This window comes from Octopus sinensis, linkage group LG19, assembly GCF_006345805.1.
Source record: "Octopus sinensis linkage group LG19, ASM634580v1, whole genome shotgun sequence".
Lineage (NCBI taxonomy): Eukaryota > Metazoa > Mollusca > Cephalopoda > Octopoda > Octopodidae > Octopus > Octopus sinensis.
The window spans coordinates 48514130-48533104 of NC_043015.1; the positions used below are offsets into that span (position 1 = coordinate 48514130).

General features: G+C 34.7%; 1 protein-coding gene across 3 annotated transcripts in view; it reads right to left on the reverse strand.

The window, feature by feature from the left end:
- Positions 1 to 3912: 3912 nt before the first annotated feature.
- Positions 3913 to 18975, reverse strand: part of LOC115222138 (fragile X mental retardation syndrome-related protein 1) — a 72290-nt gene continuing 57227 nt past the window's right edge. For 2 of the 3 annotated variants that reach the window (XM_029792274.2, XM_029792272.2), the window contains 5 exons: positions 18779 to 18900; positions 14788 to 14961; positions 12729 to 12755; positions 11114 to 11218; positions 3913 to 7725 (listed from right to left, as the gene is read on the reverse strand). In XM_029792274.2, coding sequence (XP_029648134.1) covers positions 7202 to 7725; positions 11114 to 11218; positions 12729 to 12755; positions 14788 to 14961; positions 18779 to 18900 — 952 coding nt within the window. In that variant the 3' untranslated portion in view covers positions 3913 to 7201. The remainder of the gene's footprint in view (positions 7726 to 11113; positions 11219 to 12728; positions 12756 to 14787; positions 14962 to 18778; positions 18901 to 18975) is intronic. The other variant, XM_029792273.2, reaches the window with a different exon arrangement.

The following is an 18975-nucleotide window of genomic DNA, read 5'->3' on the forward strand; positions in this document are numbered from 1 at the left end:
CGATTAGATTGACCCCAGTGCGTAACTGGTACTTAATTTATTGACCCCGAAAGGATGAAAGGCAAAGTCAACCTCGGTGGAATTTGAACTCAGAACGTAACAGTGGACGAAATACCTATTTCTTTACTACTCACAAGGGGCTAAACACAGAGAGGACAAACAAACGGATTAAGTCGATTATATCGACCCCAATCCGTAACTGGTACTTATTTAATCGACCCTGAAATGATGAAAGGCTAAGTTGACCTCGGCGGAATTTGAACTGAGAACGTAGCAGCAGATGAAATACAACTATACAATTCGTCCGGCGTGCTAACAATTCTGCCAGCTCGATATACTGTACCCTGACCCTTTTTTCTTCTCCTGCAACAATCCTTGGTCATCTGAACTAGCAAGCAATGTTCTACACTTAACCTGCTGTACATCATTATCCAGATTGATTCACAACTTGGTTTGTACTCAAAATGTTCTGAAACAGTCAAGATTTTAGCAACAAGTACTTGTATTATTTAACCTACAGAGACTCACGGTTAGCATACAACTGTAATGCCCACCCACCCACCAGTTGAGGAGAACCTTGCTCAAGCTATGGGCAGGCACACACTCATACTAAATGGTAATTAAAAAATCAAAAACAAAAGTCACCACACACACATACAAACAAACATTGAATAAAATTGTGATAAGTGCCTGCCGATAGCAAGACCTAATTTTGGTAGAATATAAAGACAAACAAGAGCAATGGCAACACTTTTGTTTTATTAGAAACAGTAGTCAGCCAACTGACAATGTATTCTAAATGGAAAAAATGTTGGACATGTTTAATGAAAATAAATAATGTGGAAAAGAATTTGTCAGTTCTCCACTACTTCACAGAAGATCTGAGACTATGTGACAAGGATTGGGAGAAAAAAAAAAAAAAAAAAAGAACCTGCAATTCAAAGAGCAGACATCTACTTTGTCACATATGTACAGGCAGGTTTGCAGAATCTGAGCTGAATACTTACCGACTTGTGTAGAACATGGATTTAGAGGGGAAACAACTGCCTGACCATTAAACAAGCTGAGGGGTTGTGGTGGAAGGGGACAACTTGTGTTAGCAGACACAACATCCTTTGTTAAGTCTTTAACTGATGGAAGGAAGGTGAGGCAGCCACAAATACATAGACTTTATTAAACTATGTTCTGAGCCATTCCAAGAATTTGGTACAAAAATAACTTTCTCCATAAACATCTTTTATTAAAAGATTAATGAAAGGAAGAATACAGGAGTGTGCTTAGAGCACACTACACCAATTTCCTCAAGCTGAAAGAATTGTACCAAATAATTTGATAGTTCTGACTAATGGCTACTTACTGATTGGCCACATCAGATCCAGATAGTTTTCTAATATTAATTGCTGTAAGGCAGGTTAGTAGTTTTACTTTCACATTTTTTTTTAATTCTTTTCATTACTATATTTCACTAAATATAGAAAAAGACAGTGTTTTCATGTATCAGTTTGTCTTTGTCGCCAAAGGCATTCAGTATGGTAACTAATGCATGGCTAAAGAACAAGTACAGGTAGTGAGTCCCTAGTAGGAAGGAACAGGATTGTCAACTCAAATTTTATGTTCTGTTTGGTTAGGTAGGGAGGAGAAAGTCTTGCAATTTATTTGCCATATATTTCTGGGTTGAAAGAAGTCAAAGATATTAAGCAAATATAGGAAAGGGGAGATAAAAAAAGTAATGTTGTATTATAACCCCTTGTCGCTTTCCCTTCGACGACAGCCAGTTTCATAACCAGTCACAGTGATTTTCACACCTATTGCCATGGTAACTTTGGTCTGTTGATTGGGTCAGTGATAGTTGATGTTGCTAAGTAAACAGGTAAATTTACTGGAGTTCACTATCACAGAACACAATCAGTGAGTTTTAGGTATATCTGAAAGCCACAACAAATATATAACCAAGATATAAGAAGTTGGTTGAAGAACAAGTCGAAGGCTTCAAAAGGATACACCAGGAGATAATAAGTGTTGTAGAGTAGTTAATTATGTTAGTAATAGAATTAAAGGCAGCAATTGTTTTTCTTTTTTGGGGACAAAAAGTTATAAGCGGACCATTCGTAAGAAGGAAAAAAAGTAACATTTAAATAGGTTTTGTAAATATATGTACAAAGTAAGTGAAGAATAAAAACTGTGATTCCTCAGAGTGAAAGGCAAACTTCTAAACAGAAAAGTTGAAGATGAAAGCATTTCTAGAGACTATTAGATACTTTACTTGGACTTAAGTTTTAGGCAAGCAATTTGTAGATGCATAGAAATACATCAGAGAAAATTGAACCAAACTGTCTTATAGGTTAAAATAATACAATATTGATGAAGGAAACTGATTAAAAGATGAGACTATTGAAAATATTGAAGATTTGCAATGTCTAATTTAGGAAACAAAAATTTTATTTTGTCTTTTAAGAAGACTTAAAATACTAGGAAAAGAAAGATATGCTTTAAAGAAAAAAATTTTTGGTTAAAAGGAATTGCCATGGATTAATATTGTAATAATCTCTCTGCAAGTAAATATTTCTGCATTTAAGTAGAAGAGATGTAGTAGAAACAGGATTAGCTGCATTAAAAATGTTACCTTTCGCTTCCAGAATGGCTTCTACAAAGTGTAAATAGGACAAATCAAAGCCAATGTGAAACAGTTTGAAAGTTTTGTCTTTGAAATTGATGATCTCTTGCTACAAGGATATAAATAGACGTTTTCAGAAAGGAACGCTGGAAGTCTTTCAAGACAACAATACCAAGCTGTTCATTAGGAAACCATTGTTTTTAATGTTAAATGATCATAAGAGCTAAACGAAGGCCAGAATTAGAAGTGGAAAATGGTGGTAGTGGTGGGGAAGATAATAGTTTCTAGGTGTTAGTAGTATATGTGTTCAGAAGTGGAAGGTCTTTGTTGTCAACTGACAATTTACTAGATTCAGAACCAACATATAATAATTATAATTATAATAATAATATTAAATAAACTTCTCAGATAGGCCTCAAGGCCACATTTGTATGGGGTTTAGTCAATTGAACCAATCCCAGGTACGTGCTTGGTATTTTATGCACCCTAGAGGGATGAAAGGGAAAGTCAACTGTGGTGAAGTTTGAACTCAGCACATAGCAAGAGAAACAAAATATATATTCTACCATTTCTGCCATCCCACTGCCAACAATAATTAAAATAATTAACAGTAGAAAATAATATATATATCATTAAGTTACTACGATGGTTAAAAAAAAAAAAAAAAAAAAAAAAAAAAGAGAAAAAGAAAAATAAGGTTGTGTAGAATAGAGTCTGAAACAATAAAATGTAGTCTAATTGAAATAAAAGATACATGCATTGAAAGTTTTAATATGAACTGTTGTTAATTCAAGGAAATGTAGATATTGATATGAAATATGTCAAGACGTAATTACTATTGTGTGCATGTGTGAGTGTATATATACATATATATATATATATATATGGATATATATGTATGTATATATATCTGCACATGTACAAATTGTTTATACAGTCTCCTCTAGTATATCAAAGGCAACCTTTAAGGAAACTCCACATCTGCAATCATCTGACTGATTCTGGCTAACTTCAGAAAAAGCTAGCTAAGAGGCAGCAGCAGATGTTTAAAATCGACGGTTTATGATTATGCACACTTCTTTGTATTAACAAGGCAAGTCAAATAGGGATGAAAACAGATCTAAGAATAAAAGAAAACGGTATATAAGGTATATATATATATATATGTTTTCGAGAAGACATAGCGTCAGTGGTTGTATGCTATTGTGACAAGGCTGTGTTACATAGGTATTTGTTAGTAGATATTTAGGTTTCACAAGCCAATCGATGTAGTAATAATAACATTTAAACTGCTTAGAAAAGATAAACCAAAGCAGCTCCAGAAAGGCTTTATTGAGGTTTTACTTCATCTTGACTCACCGAATCAAGGTTTGAGAGTATTTTTTTTTATTTTTAAAGTTTCAGTTTATATTAGTAGAGCATAATTCCTAAATTATAGCAAAAATACCATTTATTCATTTTCTAAATAAGGAAAAAAAAAAAAATTAGCAAAAGAAACAAAATAAAATCTCCAGAAAAAGAGAAAATGCTTGGATTAGAAAGACTTTAAAACTGTTTAGTGTAAATTCTTAATCTATGACTTGGAACGAAAAAAATAAAGGATGTCAATAGGTGTAGGGTAGGACTGCATCTAGCAATGGCTTGGTAATCAATCACTAATACTAGGATTTAAAAAAAAAAACAAACAAAAAATCAATTTGGTCATAGTTTGAAAATGCTTGGAAAAATAGTTTCAATAAAAACAAAAACTGATCAGTCCTTAGAAAAAAAAAAAAAAAATGAAACAATGGTGCATAAGAGAAGAGTTTTAACCTATGTCATTGATGGCATTTATTGTTTACTAATTGTCAACTTTAATTGCTAAAGGACAACGGCAAAGTAAAGGTTTGACGACTTGTTTTTTTAGCATCAAAATGAAAACTTGCTGTTCAAAGTTAAAAGTAAAATTAAAAACACTGTTAGATGATTCTGTTGTGACAAAAGCAGAGCAATTCTATCAAAAAAAAGCCATCATTTTTTTTTTAGCTCCAAATACCAGATACATCATCATGGAATGACAATTACACAACAAAATAAGCACTAAGTAGCTTCTTTTTTTTTAAAAAACAAACACTATCTACATTTAAACCGATATTAGTAGGTCACAAACCAAAATTTAAATCAATTAGATTTAGTCTGTTAGTAAAAATAATTATATTTTCTATGTTTAATAACTTGTTTTTAGATAAAGCAAAATAATTTCAGCAATTATATATGAATTTTAGACACTTCTAATAAATCTGTTGTGGTACATTATGCTATTTTTATAAACAGCATCACATAGACTATCTGGAAAGTTAGACCACCCAGAAGCAATGTTATCCATGTGTTGTAGTTTTTATTTTATTTTTTTTTTCCATTAAAATGGGGGACGGGTGGGTTTGAATCAGGAAAGAAAATGAAACCAGTAGAAATATCTCTCGTCAAACAATGGAAAGAAAATAAAGGTGATTAAACTCACCTCAATGAAACCTATTTGAGAACAGGTATATTTAACATTAACTAAGTCTGTGCACTGTAAATTGAAACCTAAAGAATCACTTAAAAATCAAACAGCACAAAACAAAATAACAGCAAATAACAAAAAATACTTTTTTTTTTTTTAGAAAAACCTACAATTTTCTTTTGTTACTGTTGTCAATATAGTCCAGGTTAATGCAAAATAGTGAAACTAACTGAAGAAAAGACACTAAGCATATTGAAGGAAAAAAAAAAAAACTATCAAAGAGTATTAACAACTAGAACAAATAGATTTTAAATCGATATAGAATACATTGGGATATAAAAAAAAAAAAAACGAAAAAAAGCACCAGCATTAATATTCTGTTTTGACAAAAAAAAAAAAAAAACTCCATCATAAAAATAATTTAAACACTCCCATAACGAAAAGCAATGAGAGTAGCAAAAACAGATGAAATAAACAGCAGTAAAAAGCTAAATGGTAAAGTAAGCTAGCAGAAAAGGTAGCAACACGTTATCTTAGGAGCAAATAATTAGCTAATACTGTTAATATGTTGACCATAAAAAAAAAAAAAAAAAAGGTATAACAATCAAAATGCTATATGCACATATTGCTAATAACTATTTTTTCTTTTTTAAATCTTTTAAGCAGGGGGGTAAGTCTGTAGATAGGTGGGGGGGTGGCAAGAAATTAGCAATTAGAGAGAAATACGTTTGGCCCAGATTGGAATTTCTTTGTAAATATATTTGGGTTTGAAAAATGTTGCACATAAAACTGTCTGTTAAATGTATCAGATTATATTTTCAATGGAACAAATCAAGACGACAATAATTACGTAAGGTAACTAACCAAGAGGCCTATGTTAAATGCTTTTAATTATTGAAGAAAATAACTGAACCAATGTCTTGATTTTTTGGAGAATTTTCAATTTTATGTGGTCATATTATTCCATATATTATAGAAATAAACCGTAGATAGAATCAATTGAAAGAAATTGTAATACTTGTGGAGTTCAGTATGTAAAGCTCCTTTTAGCTACATTGCAACTTTGCTTATTTAAACCATTTCATAGGTAACAAATGAATACTACATGGAAATTAGAAGTTATAGCACTACTAATTTAATTTAATGTACTTTCAAGTAAAACTGTTAATGGGAAGACAATTACACTTAGCTTTCAATTTAAGATTGACGATATATTCTCATCTATAGCAGTCCTCCGCCCTAAACTTACTACTGTGTGCAGTGTTTTACAACTGCATTAACTTTACAGCTTAAATAGATGTTCAAATACCTGTAGTGAAATGAAATGAAATAAATAAGATGCCAAAATGATAAGTTTAAAAAAAAAAAACAAAAAAAAAAAAACAACCAAAATTAACGGATTACAGACTGCAAGTAAATTGAAATGAAAACAAAAGCAATCAAACCGAATGAGGTTAGGTGGCAGCATTGATAGTAGAAAGGTTGCTGTTAATCATCTTACCATGAAAAAATTTTACTCAATTAGGCCAACACGGATTGAAGGAATACATTCTGCTACCAGCAGCTTCAATATCTCTATTGTAGACCCTGCTACCAACATTGTACCTCTTAGCAGAACTTAATTGTACCAGAATATTTAACAACATTGTTACCTTCACAGTGCATGCCAACTTTCCCCCCAAACTGTCTAGGCCAAATATACCATGCACTCTGAGACAATGCAACAGTCAAAGCAAACTAATTGCTTGACAATATATGCATAGATTGAGCTCAGTCCAGAATTGAAAACAAAATAGACTAATGTCTAGGCAATTCAGGGTAGTAAGTCATCCTAAACACACAGGAATACATTTTTTTTTTTTTAAAGAAACTTTTAAAAAAATTTACTCATGTTTTTTTTTTTCTCTAAAAACATTTTTTTTTTCATGTAATTAATCATGTTTTGGAGCAGCAACAGCATTTTTCCAGCTGTGTAGTCCATTCAATAAGCGTTGATCAGTGGTTACTGATTTCAATGTCTGCCTTGCCTGCAAACCTGACTTCAAGTCGATTCTTTCAACAAGTCAGGGAAAGGGAGGGGAATTCAAAACCTGCAATCCTACTCATTGTTCTCCATTAACAAGCTGTTCCTTTGATTTGCAGAAATGAGTAGTAGTAGCAGTAGGAGAAGTTGCAGAGTTGCTCGACTTGCTCTTTATATTTTTACTGTCGGATTCACTGCTACTGAGTTGCTGACGGGTTTGTTTGCGAGCATCTCGTTGTTGCTTGGGTGTAGAATCATTTTCTGTTTTCACAATAATTTCTTTTTCATTTGCCACCATACTATTGTTGTTGTTATAAGTAGGCCGGTTGCCTCCCAGTTGCAGATGCATTTGTGAGGAGTGAGGTGGGGGAGATTGAGAATGGTGGTTATTATGGACAGACGTAACAGACACAGAGAAATCTTCTGGCTTATGCATGTTGTTATTGTAACTTGGGCTCCTCATCATAGAACCGGCCCGCGACGGTGGTGCCGAGTAGCGGCCCCTGTAATTAGATACACTTGTGTCTGTCTCAGTACCAGAAGCTGCACTACCGTTACCACGCAATCTTCTTCTGCGCCTCCTTCTTTTATCCCGTCTACGATCTGAAAGAGTGTCAAAACAAAAATTAAGCATTCAATTAATTAAAAGATAAGTCGTAGTGCAAATACCATTAGTTAATAACCAATTCGTTTTTATTGTTCTTTTAAGTTGTCAAACTTAACGAACAGTCTTAGATAACTCAATCTCTTAAAATTACATTTCTTCTCAATATCCTTAATAATCATCATCATCATCATCGTTTAGCGTCCGCTTTCCATGCTAGCATGGGTTGGACGGTTCAACCGGGGTCTGGGAAGCCAGAAGGCTGCACCAGGCCCGGTCTTATCTGGCAATGTTTCTACGGCTGGATGCCCTTCCTAACGCCAACCACTCCGTGAGTGTAGTAGATCAGTTCTTGCAAATATTTAATTAGTCATTACTCTCATGTTCTGCTTGAACAAACAAAGAAATCTACACTGACAAAGCAAACTGAAGCAACAGAGTGAATGAGAAATTGTCTAGCAAAGCAAAGACAGAACTGGCGTCTAAGTTCTTGGTCCTCTCATTGAAATTTTCCAAAGACATGTCTAAATGTCTTGGAATTTAACATCCTTATGTTTTAAAGATGAAACTTTAACCCTTTAGTGTTCAGATTATTCTGACAAATGTGATGTTTATTTAAAATGGTTTGAATTAATCATGCATTATCTTGTAGTTTAGAGATTCCAGTGGTGTGATTTTTTAGTTTTAGAATGACATGGTAGGGCTGAGGTGAAAGGCGAGATCTGGTCAGTTTCAATATAAAACAGGCTAAATATTTTGGCCAGATATGGCTGGTTTGAATGCTAAAGGGTTAAATACGTTTACATCTGTACCACCATAGTCTCTGCTGTTTGCCATGTAATTCAGTTTTCAGGAATATTCTTTTCTTCATTCCTTTCTCATCACCCCACCCCACACCTCCTTTCCTAATTTTTCCCCCATCATACTCCTAGTGTAAAAGGTAATGACATCACAGACACTGTCAATTACTCCTTCATTGTAAGTTATTACTCTCCAATCAGCTGTTATTCACAAGTACCTGCTGATAACTCCCTTTCTACATCACCGCCCCCTCCAGTCAGCTATTGTCCACTTCCACCACTCCTTCCTTCCAAACTTCTCCCATCACATTTCTTTACCATCTCCTTAACTAGCACTATATATCCCTCCCCACCTTCTAGATCATTTTTAAACTTCCAGATTAATTGTCTCCAGAATTTGTGCAAGATACTGCCATTTGCTGGTTTTAACTATGATATTGACATTTTTGGCTGATAAATATCATAAAAATATTGGACCACTGAAAGAATGTTTACGCAAGTAACCCAAAGGTAGTGAAGTAAAAACCTTCAGCCTTTTAACCCTTTAGTATTCAGATTACTCTGGTAAATGTAATATTTTTTTACTCAAATTGTTTTGAATTAATAAGCATTATCTCATAGCTTTGGGGTTTCAATGACGTGATTGTTTATTTTAAGAATGTCAATGTAGGTTAGGTGTGAAAGGCTAGATATCGCCAGTTTGAATATAAAACATATAGAATATTTGGGCTGGATATGGCCGGTTTGAACACTAAAGGGTTAAACATCAACCACCCTCTTAAATAATCCCAATATTCTGCATAATGAACAATATAAATACATACACACACAGAGGAGGTCTCAAAAAATATAGACACTATCAGCTGATAATTCAACAGTAAGTTCTTTTTAGATTTAACTCATTATTTCTAATGGGAAGCAGACTAAAATTGTCCTGAAGTGCTTCTAAAAGTTTGTAAATACAGTCAAATTGTAAAGACAGTTCAGGAGAGAGGTTCAAACAGACCCACTTATGCGACTTAACATTACTCGAAGTGGAGTTATGTTTGAAGCAGATGAAACTGGTCAGAATGTCCCCTAGAAATGTTCCAGAAGACTTCAGACATTGATGAATCACAACAAAGCATGAAAGGGTACTAGAAATTTCAAAATCAAGCCTCTATCATATTTTGACATGCTGTCATTGGAGAAGTTGCATGTGAAGAATGGTCATCTTCATGTTCCCAATGAGGACGATCCTGGCTAAAGAGCGGAATTTAGCAAAACTTGTAGAAGATGCACATTTCAACAAAAGTTAGAGTTATGAGACTACATTTAAGTTAAATGGCTTAAATGGCTCAGTTAACTTCCACACCTGCACCTACTGGTAACCTGATAATCCACATATTATGGAGGAACACGATGTTAATTTATCAGGGGTTACAATATGGTGCAGCTTTATCATCAAAAGGATTGATTGGACTGTTCTTTTTTTTATGGCATTGTGACCGATCCAATTCACTTGAACTTGCTGTGGGAATCTGTTATGCCAAGTATCAAGAGAACTTTGAAGATGTGAAGCTTTATTTCAAGCAAGATGGGGTACCTCTATACCAACATAGTAATGTAAGGGCTTCACTTGATGAGATTTTGCCAAACAGATTCTGTAGAATGCCCACCACATTCACCAGACCTCTCATTAGACTTTTGTTTTTTTTGAGGATACTTAAAAGACTAAGTTTACACTACAAAACCAGTAATGGTTGATGAAGTGAGGGCAGCCATTGAATGAAAATGTACACAAACAAAATATTTCTTGATATTTGTGATCCCATTGCCTTTCATATTAAACAGTGCCTGGATCAGAACAGTTTGAAAATAAATGTTCATAAGAAAATAAAATTCTGTCTGCAGATTCTTTTAAATTTTGAAAACGAGATATCATCATTTAACGTCCGCTTTCCATGCTAGCATGGGTTGGACGATTTTGACTGAGGGCTGGCGAATCAGATGGCTGCACTGGGCTCCAAACTTGATCTGGCAGAGTTTCTACAGCTGGATGCCATTCCTAACGCCAACCACTCCGAGAGTGTAGTGGGTGCTTTTTACGTGCCACCAGCACGGGAGCCAGTCAGGCGGTACTGGCAATGACCTCGCTCGAATCTTTTTACACATGCCAGTGAAGCGACGTTGATAACGATCATGCTCGAATGGTGCCCTATTTCAATAAACAATGATTTTATAATCATTCAATTTGAGTATACATCTTTTTAGGACACCCTATGGAGGGATGTGAGAAGATTGTGTATTGACAGTTACCATATTTTAATGTGTATAAGGAACCACCTAATTTTGGGGGCTAAAAATTTGGAAAAAAGATTTTGTAAGGGATTGTAATACTATCCATGTATAAGAAACTCCCATATTTTTTTAAACCTAATTTTTGACAAAAAAGGGTTCCTTATACACATTAAAATATGGTAAATGGGTTCTTAAGCTTATGGGGTTTCAACGTGATAGTTCAGTTACTTAAAGAGCAGCAAACAAAATCAATAGAATAACCATACCAACCAACATAAGACATTAAATATTTAGATGAATTGCTAACCTTGATCTTGGCTGTTTACACTTGCATTATCCAGTACTGTGTCTTCGTCATCTGTTGTTCGACGACGTGATCTTTGATCTTGGATATCATCATCATCATAGGCACCTAAATATCGGTAAAATAAAAGTTCATTAAAATTCCACAATATAATTCATTGTAAAATGAGGAGTTAATCGCTATCAATAATTTTTTTGGAGCATTTGATTTCTAGTCTTTCATTTCTTCAGAATAAATTCTATATATATATATATATATATAAGGAAGAAAATTATTCCATGAGAATTGAAGCAGTGTCACACATACCTTCGTTAGTTCCCGTAGTTTCTGGTCAGCAGATACTGCTGCATACCATCAATCACCACTACCACCACTACCTTTTCAACACAATCACACACAATCATTTCCCAGTCCATCCAAGCCAGTCTCTTCTGTTTTTGCTTTCTACCAAAGTTAACTCTTAAATTTTTGTTGCATTCTCAATACAATTCTAATGGTTATTATTTCTTCACAAATAAGAAACAGTTCCTCCAAACGGTGAAGACTTAACTCAAGGCTGATTGATACAACTCTTCTTGGACTGAATCTTGTTTCTTAATCTGTTAGAGACAGCCTAAACTTTAGTAAGCTAATAACTTTTGTAGGCCTTGCAAGACAGATGTTTACCTGGGACAGCTATAGATGGGTGTCAACAGGAAAACCTTGGACAGGTGAGGGAAATTCAGAGGAATTTAATAACATTAAACCTTTAGTGTTCGTATTATTCTACCAAAATTAATGCTTTTTCATCCACTTTGTTTTGAACTAATCATGCATTATCTTGTAGCTATGAGAATTTGATGAGGCAGCTGTTAATTTTTAAAACAATATTGTAGGGTTGGTGTGAGAAATTAGATCTGGCCAGTTTGAACATAAAACAGGCAGAATACTTTTGGCCGGATATGGCCGGTTTAAAAGCTAAAGGGTTAAGGGTCAAGGAGTGGAATTATTGTGGAGCTGAAACTATTATAGAGATATTAAAACTAGTTGCATTAACTAAAGTTATTCTGCCAAAGTTAAGCTTAGTTCATTCAAATTTAACTGTATGAATAAGAGTTAAATTTATAGCCCACATGAACTCCCTAAATGTTTTTAATGGGGGCCCAATATTCTTATATTTTCTATAAAAAAACAAGTCTAATAACTCTAACATATATACAAATAGACAGGTGTCATATATTCTGAGTTTTTCTTCTTCTTAAACTAAATTTATTTCTAGAAATTCAGCAGACTATTCTACTTAAGAATGTCACTGAAATTGGTTCCAATAGTTTTGGTATCCATTTGTGAGAAACACTAGTTTCTTAGACAAGGTTACACGTGATTTGAAAGTTCTAACACTGATGAGGTCTCAATGTGAAATATAAAGTTTATTGTAATACAACCACTAAAGCATTCTGTGTAGTTATAATCATTGTTGTTTTATATTGTAGACATAATCTGGCTATTAATTTACATAATTATAATCATTATTACTTTATATTGAAGGACATGATATGACTATTATTTGTTTCACATAGAAAAATGTGAAATAAATTTAATATAACAAGTATCAAGTAAATGAAGAGGTGTTACATACCTTGATGTGGGTCGTGAGATAACCAGCCTACAATAAAAAATATAAGATTAATGTGAGATATATAATTCATTCTTCAATGTGTAGTATAAAACAAGAAATATTTATAGTTGTATTGACAATAGAATAAGGTCTGCCTCAATGCAGCAATCAGAGGATATCGTTTGGCAATGAATACAGAGGAGGATCTAGTGTGATTGGAGAGAATTAATTTAATTATGGCTTGTTGGAAATTAAAAGTTAATTGTAAATGGATGAAAGCAACTGACTTATTTAAAACAATGGTTAATGAGTTAAGACTAAACTAGAATGAAGAAGCCATGAAAACAAATTACATAGGCTAGCTAAGTGGAGAAATGTTATGTAAATGGTGAAAACACGAGGAAAACTAGGAAAGATTGGGTCAGAGCTGAGAAGATGAGAATGTGTAGTTTGACATCCTATTTCAACAAATACCCCTCCACCTCTATGTCTCTTCATCAACCTGAGGTGAGTGAGTTGCAAGTAATATACTGTATTAAAGTGAGTTTAATATAAGAAGTGACACCACATATATTTTCATACAGGCTTTGTAGAATTGCATAACTGCAACTCTATAAAGGCTGGAGAGAAAATGTGTCGTATATGAATCCAAAGACCAAGTCATTAGCAACTTAATTTACACACCCATTCTTGCATATGAATGAGATGGCCTTTTTATATAAGAGCAATAGGCTTTCAGTTGCTGCCCACTCAACTAGCAATCGAGAGAAGAACCCGAGTCCTCATACATTAATTCAAAGACAACATCTGTGTATAAAAATCAAAAAATGCAAAACACTTCACAGTATCTTATCTTTGTTTTTAATTAGTCTTAAAAAAAAATTTTTTTTTTTTAAATAATTCTCCAGGCATTAAATATGTTAATGCAAACTTACAACAGTTTTTAAGGAGTGAAATCAATTGGAGCAAGGAATCAGAGGGACAACACAATGGTTGAAATAGGATTCAGGACTAACTGCCAGCCTAAATAATGTTGAGGTCGATAGATTTGATGACACTGCTCCTTTCAGAAATTGCCTTTATGCTGCCTAAGTAATAATAAATCAGTCTATAGGTGCAGGAGTGGCTGTGTGGTAAGTAGCTTGCTCACCAACCACATGGTTCCGGTTCAGTCCCACTGCGTAGCACCTTGGGCAAGTGTCTTCTACTATAGCCTCGGGCCGACCAAAGCCTTGAGTGGATTTGGTAGATGGAAACTGAAAGAAGCCTGTCGTATATATGTATGTGTGTGTATGTGTTTATGTGCCTGTGTTTGTCCCCCGAGCATTGCTTGACAACCGATGCTGGTGTGTTTACGTCCCCGTAACTTAGCGGTTCGGCAAAAGAGACCGATAGAATAAGTACTGGGCTTACAAAGAATAAGTCCCGGGATCGATTTGCTCGACTAAAGGCAGTGCTCCAGCATGGCCAGTCAAATGACTGAAACAAGTAAAAGAGATATATATATCATCATCCAAATCAAAATGAAATTCGATGACGGGCATGAGCACCATGCGAGCGTGATCGCTGACAGAGCGGCTAACCGGCTTCTGTGTCAGTGGCACATAAAAGGCACCATTCGAGTGTGATCGTTGCCAGCTGCGCCTTACTAGCACTTGTGCCCCATGCTAGAAAGGTGCTAAAAGCACCATCCGAGCGTGATCATTGCCAGAGCAGCTAACTGGCTTTCGCGCCGGTGGCATGTAGGAGGCACCATTCGAGCAGGATCGTTACCAGCATCGCCTTACTGGCACCTGTGCTGTTGGCATGTGAAAAAAATTCGAGCGAGGTCGTTGCCTGTACCGCCTGACTGGCCCCCATGCATGTGGCATGTAAAAGCACCCACTACACTCTAGGAGTGGTTGGCGTTAGGAAGGGCATCCAGCTGTAGAAACTGTCTGGAGCCCGGTGCAGCCATCTGGTTCGCCAGCCCACAATCAAACCGTCCAACTCATGCTAGCATGGAAAGCAGACGTTAAACGACGATGATGATGATGATGATTCAGCGTTTTAAATCCGGGTTTTGTCCCCGTTGACTTACCTGAATCCCTTGCAGAATTACTGTTTCCCCCACGTCCTCGACCCCTTCCTCGCTTGAAGCCGCGTCCTCGACCACTTAATACGCTATCTGTTAAATACCCAGCTTGCCGACGTTCTTCTTCCACTACCTCTGCTGACCAGTCAGAAATAGGACGAGGAGATAACGGGTCATCACCTTTAAAAGAGAACAATGTACATGGTAACACAGACAAAGACAATGGCAGAAGAATCAGCAGCTTTTTAAAAATTTGTTTTTAATGGAGAGAAAGAAGCAAAGGATTTCACAGAAAAACTTATGGCAATTTTTTTTTTTTTTTGATAAAAAGTTTTTTCAACATTATTATTGAAGGAATGTTTTGGATAACTGAAAATACATAAATTTATTTCCTCCTTTTTACAAACATTTTTTCGCAATGAAACACCAGTGAAACACACAAGGTGCTTGAGAAGAAAATACTAAGAGTACAAATTTTAATATTTTAAAAATGAAATATTCTATGTTACCAATTTTGTAGGTGACTAAGATTCAAAACTGAATGCTATGGAACTATCTACCAATTGACCAACAGTTCTACTTTGCAATATTTGTTCCCTTCACCTTTCTAGACATTCTTATTTTTAGATTATGTTTGTACTGAACTTTCAGACAAGACAATTTTTATCTTTCTACAATGCCAAAAGGTCCCAATTACACAGCTGCTTCAGGACAAGCCCAGAAAGGGGCCACACTAAAATAAGTTCTTAACAGGAATTGATAACCAGATATTATTTATTACATCTACAGATTTTGGAGTCAAACATTCTGTGTATAAATGCTGACCAAAGACCTGTTAAAGTTAAAGAAATAATAGTCTTGAGTTTTCAAGAAGGACATAGAGCAGGGGTTCTCGTGTGGCGTCCATATATGATTTTTGGGGGACTCACCCTAGTACACTTATTTTATTGGCCCCGAAAGGATGAAAGGCAAAGTTGACCTTGGGGGAATTTGAACTCAGAATGTGAAGACAGATGAAATACCGCTAAGTATTTTGCTTGATGTGCTAACAATTCTGCCAACTGGTTGCCTTAATAATGATTTCAAATTTTTGCCACAAGGGCAACTTAGGGAAGGGGGATAAGTTGATTACATTGACCCCAGTACACAACAGGTACTTATTTAGTCGACCCCAAAAGGATGAAAGGCAAATTCGACCTCAGCATAATTTGAACTCAGAACGTAGCAGCAGACAAAATACTGCTAAGCATTTCATCCGGCATGCTAACGACTCTGCCAGCTCATTTAATAATACTGTCTGTATTATCTTTGATTATCATTTCTGAAATATTTGCTCTGCTGGTGATGATGCTTTTGTGACATTGGTGTTTTACTAAAAAATTAAATTTAAAAGAATTACAACTAATGAGCTATTGAGAACAACTTGAAAACATGCTATCTTTGAAACTGCCAGAGAATTTAGCCCATATCATTACATCAGACATTACATGATACCAACCAATTCAGCTCAAACAACTCTCATGTTAAAAATTCCAACAAGAAAGAACTTGTATGAAAAAAGATAATCATTTAAAATTCAATGCGATTAGAAATAAGACATGTCAATAATAGTTCCTTTCACAAGTTTTGTAGTTTGGATAAATATTTTTACAAGGTTATATTTTGAAATCATCTTGAAGTTTAAAATCTTAAGGTGATTAACTGATCGACAGCTCACAGGCCAATATTGTTCCTTGCATCATTTATGAAAAGGCCAGACAACAAAGACAGTTGAGGGAGTCTTGTCTTGCAAGTAACCTGGTGACCCTGTTGGTGTTGGTGCCATGCAAAAAGCACTCAATATACACTTTCAAGTGGTTGGCATCAGGAAGAGTATCCAGCCATAGAAGCTAGGCCTGCAATTTTGAGGGAAGGGATAAATTAATTGACCCAAGTGCTCAACTGGTGCTTATTTTATCAACCCCATAAGGGATGAAATGCCAAGTTGAACTAGGTGGAATTTGAACTCTGAACATAAAGACATGAAATGCCACTAAGAATTTTGCTTGGCATGATGATTCCACCAGCTTGCTGCCTTACATAATAATATTATTAATAATGATTTTGCATGAAATAAACAAAAATATGTTGGAAAATAAGAATGCACAAACTTCAGAATAATGTGTCATCATAAGTTACATACAGACTAAAAAAAAAAGCTGACACAGTAACTTTCAAATAGTAATAATACAAGAAAACTCAATTGACAAACAGAAAATATAACAGAAGAGAAAAACGATCAATATTAATCTACAATACAAATACACCAGAATATATACAACAGAAATGGTTAAGAAATAAATGAATAAAGGAAATAAGATTTTATCTTTCATAAACGATTCCAAGAATGAATAACAAACCTGTCTGTTAGAAACTGGCTTAAAAATTCACATCTGAAAAGTGAGACAAGTCCTAATAACTATAGTTTTGAACCAGCGTCTCCTAGTTAGAAACTCTTCAAAAAATACATTAAAAGAAAGCATATAGATGTGAATCTAATTTTAAGTTACGTAAATGGTATTTTGAAAGGCGGCGAGCTGGCAGAAACGTTAGCACGCCGGGCGAAATGCTTAGTGGTATTTCGCCTGCATTACGTAGTGAGTTCAAATTCCGCTGAGGTCGACTTTGCCTTTCATCCTTTCGGGGTCGATAAATTAAGTACCAGTTACGCACTGGGGTCGATGTAATCGACTTAATACCTATGTCTGTCCTTGTTTGTCCCTCTGTGTTTAGCTCCTTGTGGGTAATAAAGAAATAGGTATTTTGAAGAGCCTATAACAGTCTGAGATAGAACCTTATTGTGGTTCATCATTTACAAGTTTGAAATACCAAATCTTTCCATGTGCCACAATCTGTTTGTTCTGAGATTTTGGCTTGATAGTTTATGACTAGAAACCATTACTAATTATACTGAAGTAGATGTTATCATGACACTGTTTCAACCACTAAACATGGAAAGGTCTAGATATCTTTATGGTACACAGAAATTCAAGAAGATTCATTTTTTATAATAGCAACTTTTAAACTGCAGTCATTGGTACATGCGTTACATTTCTGGATCCCACAATCTGAGAGAAAATGACTAAGTGAGGTTGAAGAGGAAAAGAGTTTGCAGTTTATAGTTAGGACAATGGATTATCAGACACTGGTTATCAATGACCAAAATGCTTTCATGTAAATTTATGCCACCCATACACTGACTAATTGTTTATGGTTAAATAGGTTGCTTTCCATTGCATGTAAACAACACAGATGTTAGTGAAAGTAGGACAATAAGAAATCTCAAGTCTAAGATTGACATTTAGAGAAAGCTATTTTGGAACACGAGGCTAGATGAGAATGGTATCTATGTCATCTGTGAGACAGACTATGCAATAAATCATATACAACCAATTTATTTGACACAAAGCTTAATGAGCGATAATATTATAAGACTAACAAAAAAAAAAAAAAAAAGAAAGGAAAGGAAGGACTGCAAGTGTAATGGCTATCTTCAGTTTCTAATGACCATACCTAACAAACCACAATAACAAGGTGTGAAACAATATATGACAAGAATGAACAAAAATATCTTGTGGTTGACAAACTTGGAATAGACTAAGTTTGAGGTAGAATATAGCAATGTATCCTTTAACATTGGATTAAAGAAAATATTAAAATGAAAAAGGCTGATTGAAAACAGAAATTTAAGAAACAATAACAGAAACTTATTTCAACTATTTTATATATAAGTGGTTTTCCACACAAATATTTGCCTTTATTAAATTGTTCTAAGAATAAGGGTACTTGATACTCATCAATGCAGTAACAAAGAAGTGAGAAAAAAAAAAAAGCCCTTTGAAATATTTAAATATAATTGAAATTAAAAACTAGCAAGAAATGTTATATTTAAATACCCAATACAAACATCATACGAGTAAAAACCAAAATGTTCAAACAAATTCAATGTCCAACTTACCTTGATTATTTCCACTATGTCGTTCATTAGCCCAGCGTCTACCTACTCGGCTCATGCCCCTGACTCCACGCATCGGTGGTCCGCGGCCCCTTCTTTCATCATTATATGGGTCATTACTGCCCCTGGGAGGATAAACAGGAAAACCCATCATAGTAATAACTGAAATGTGATCATGTGTTATCCATAACAACATAGAT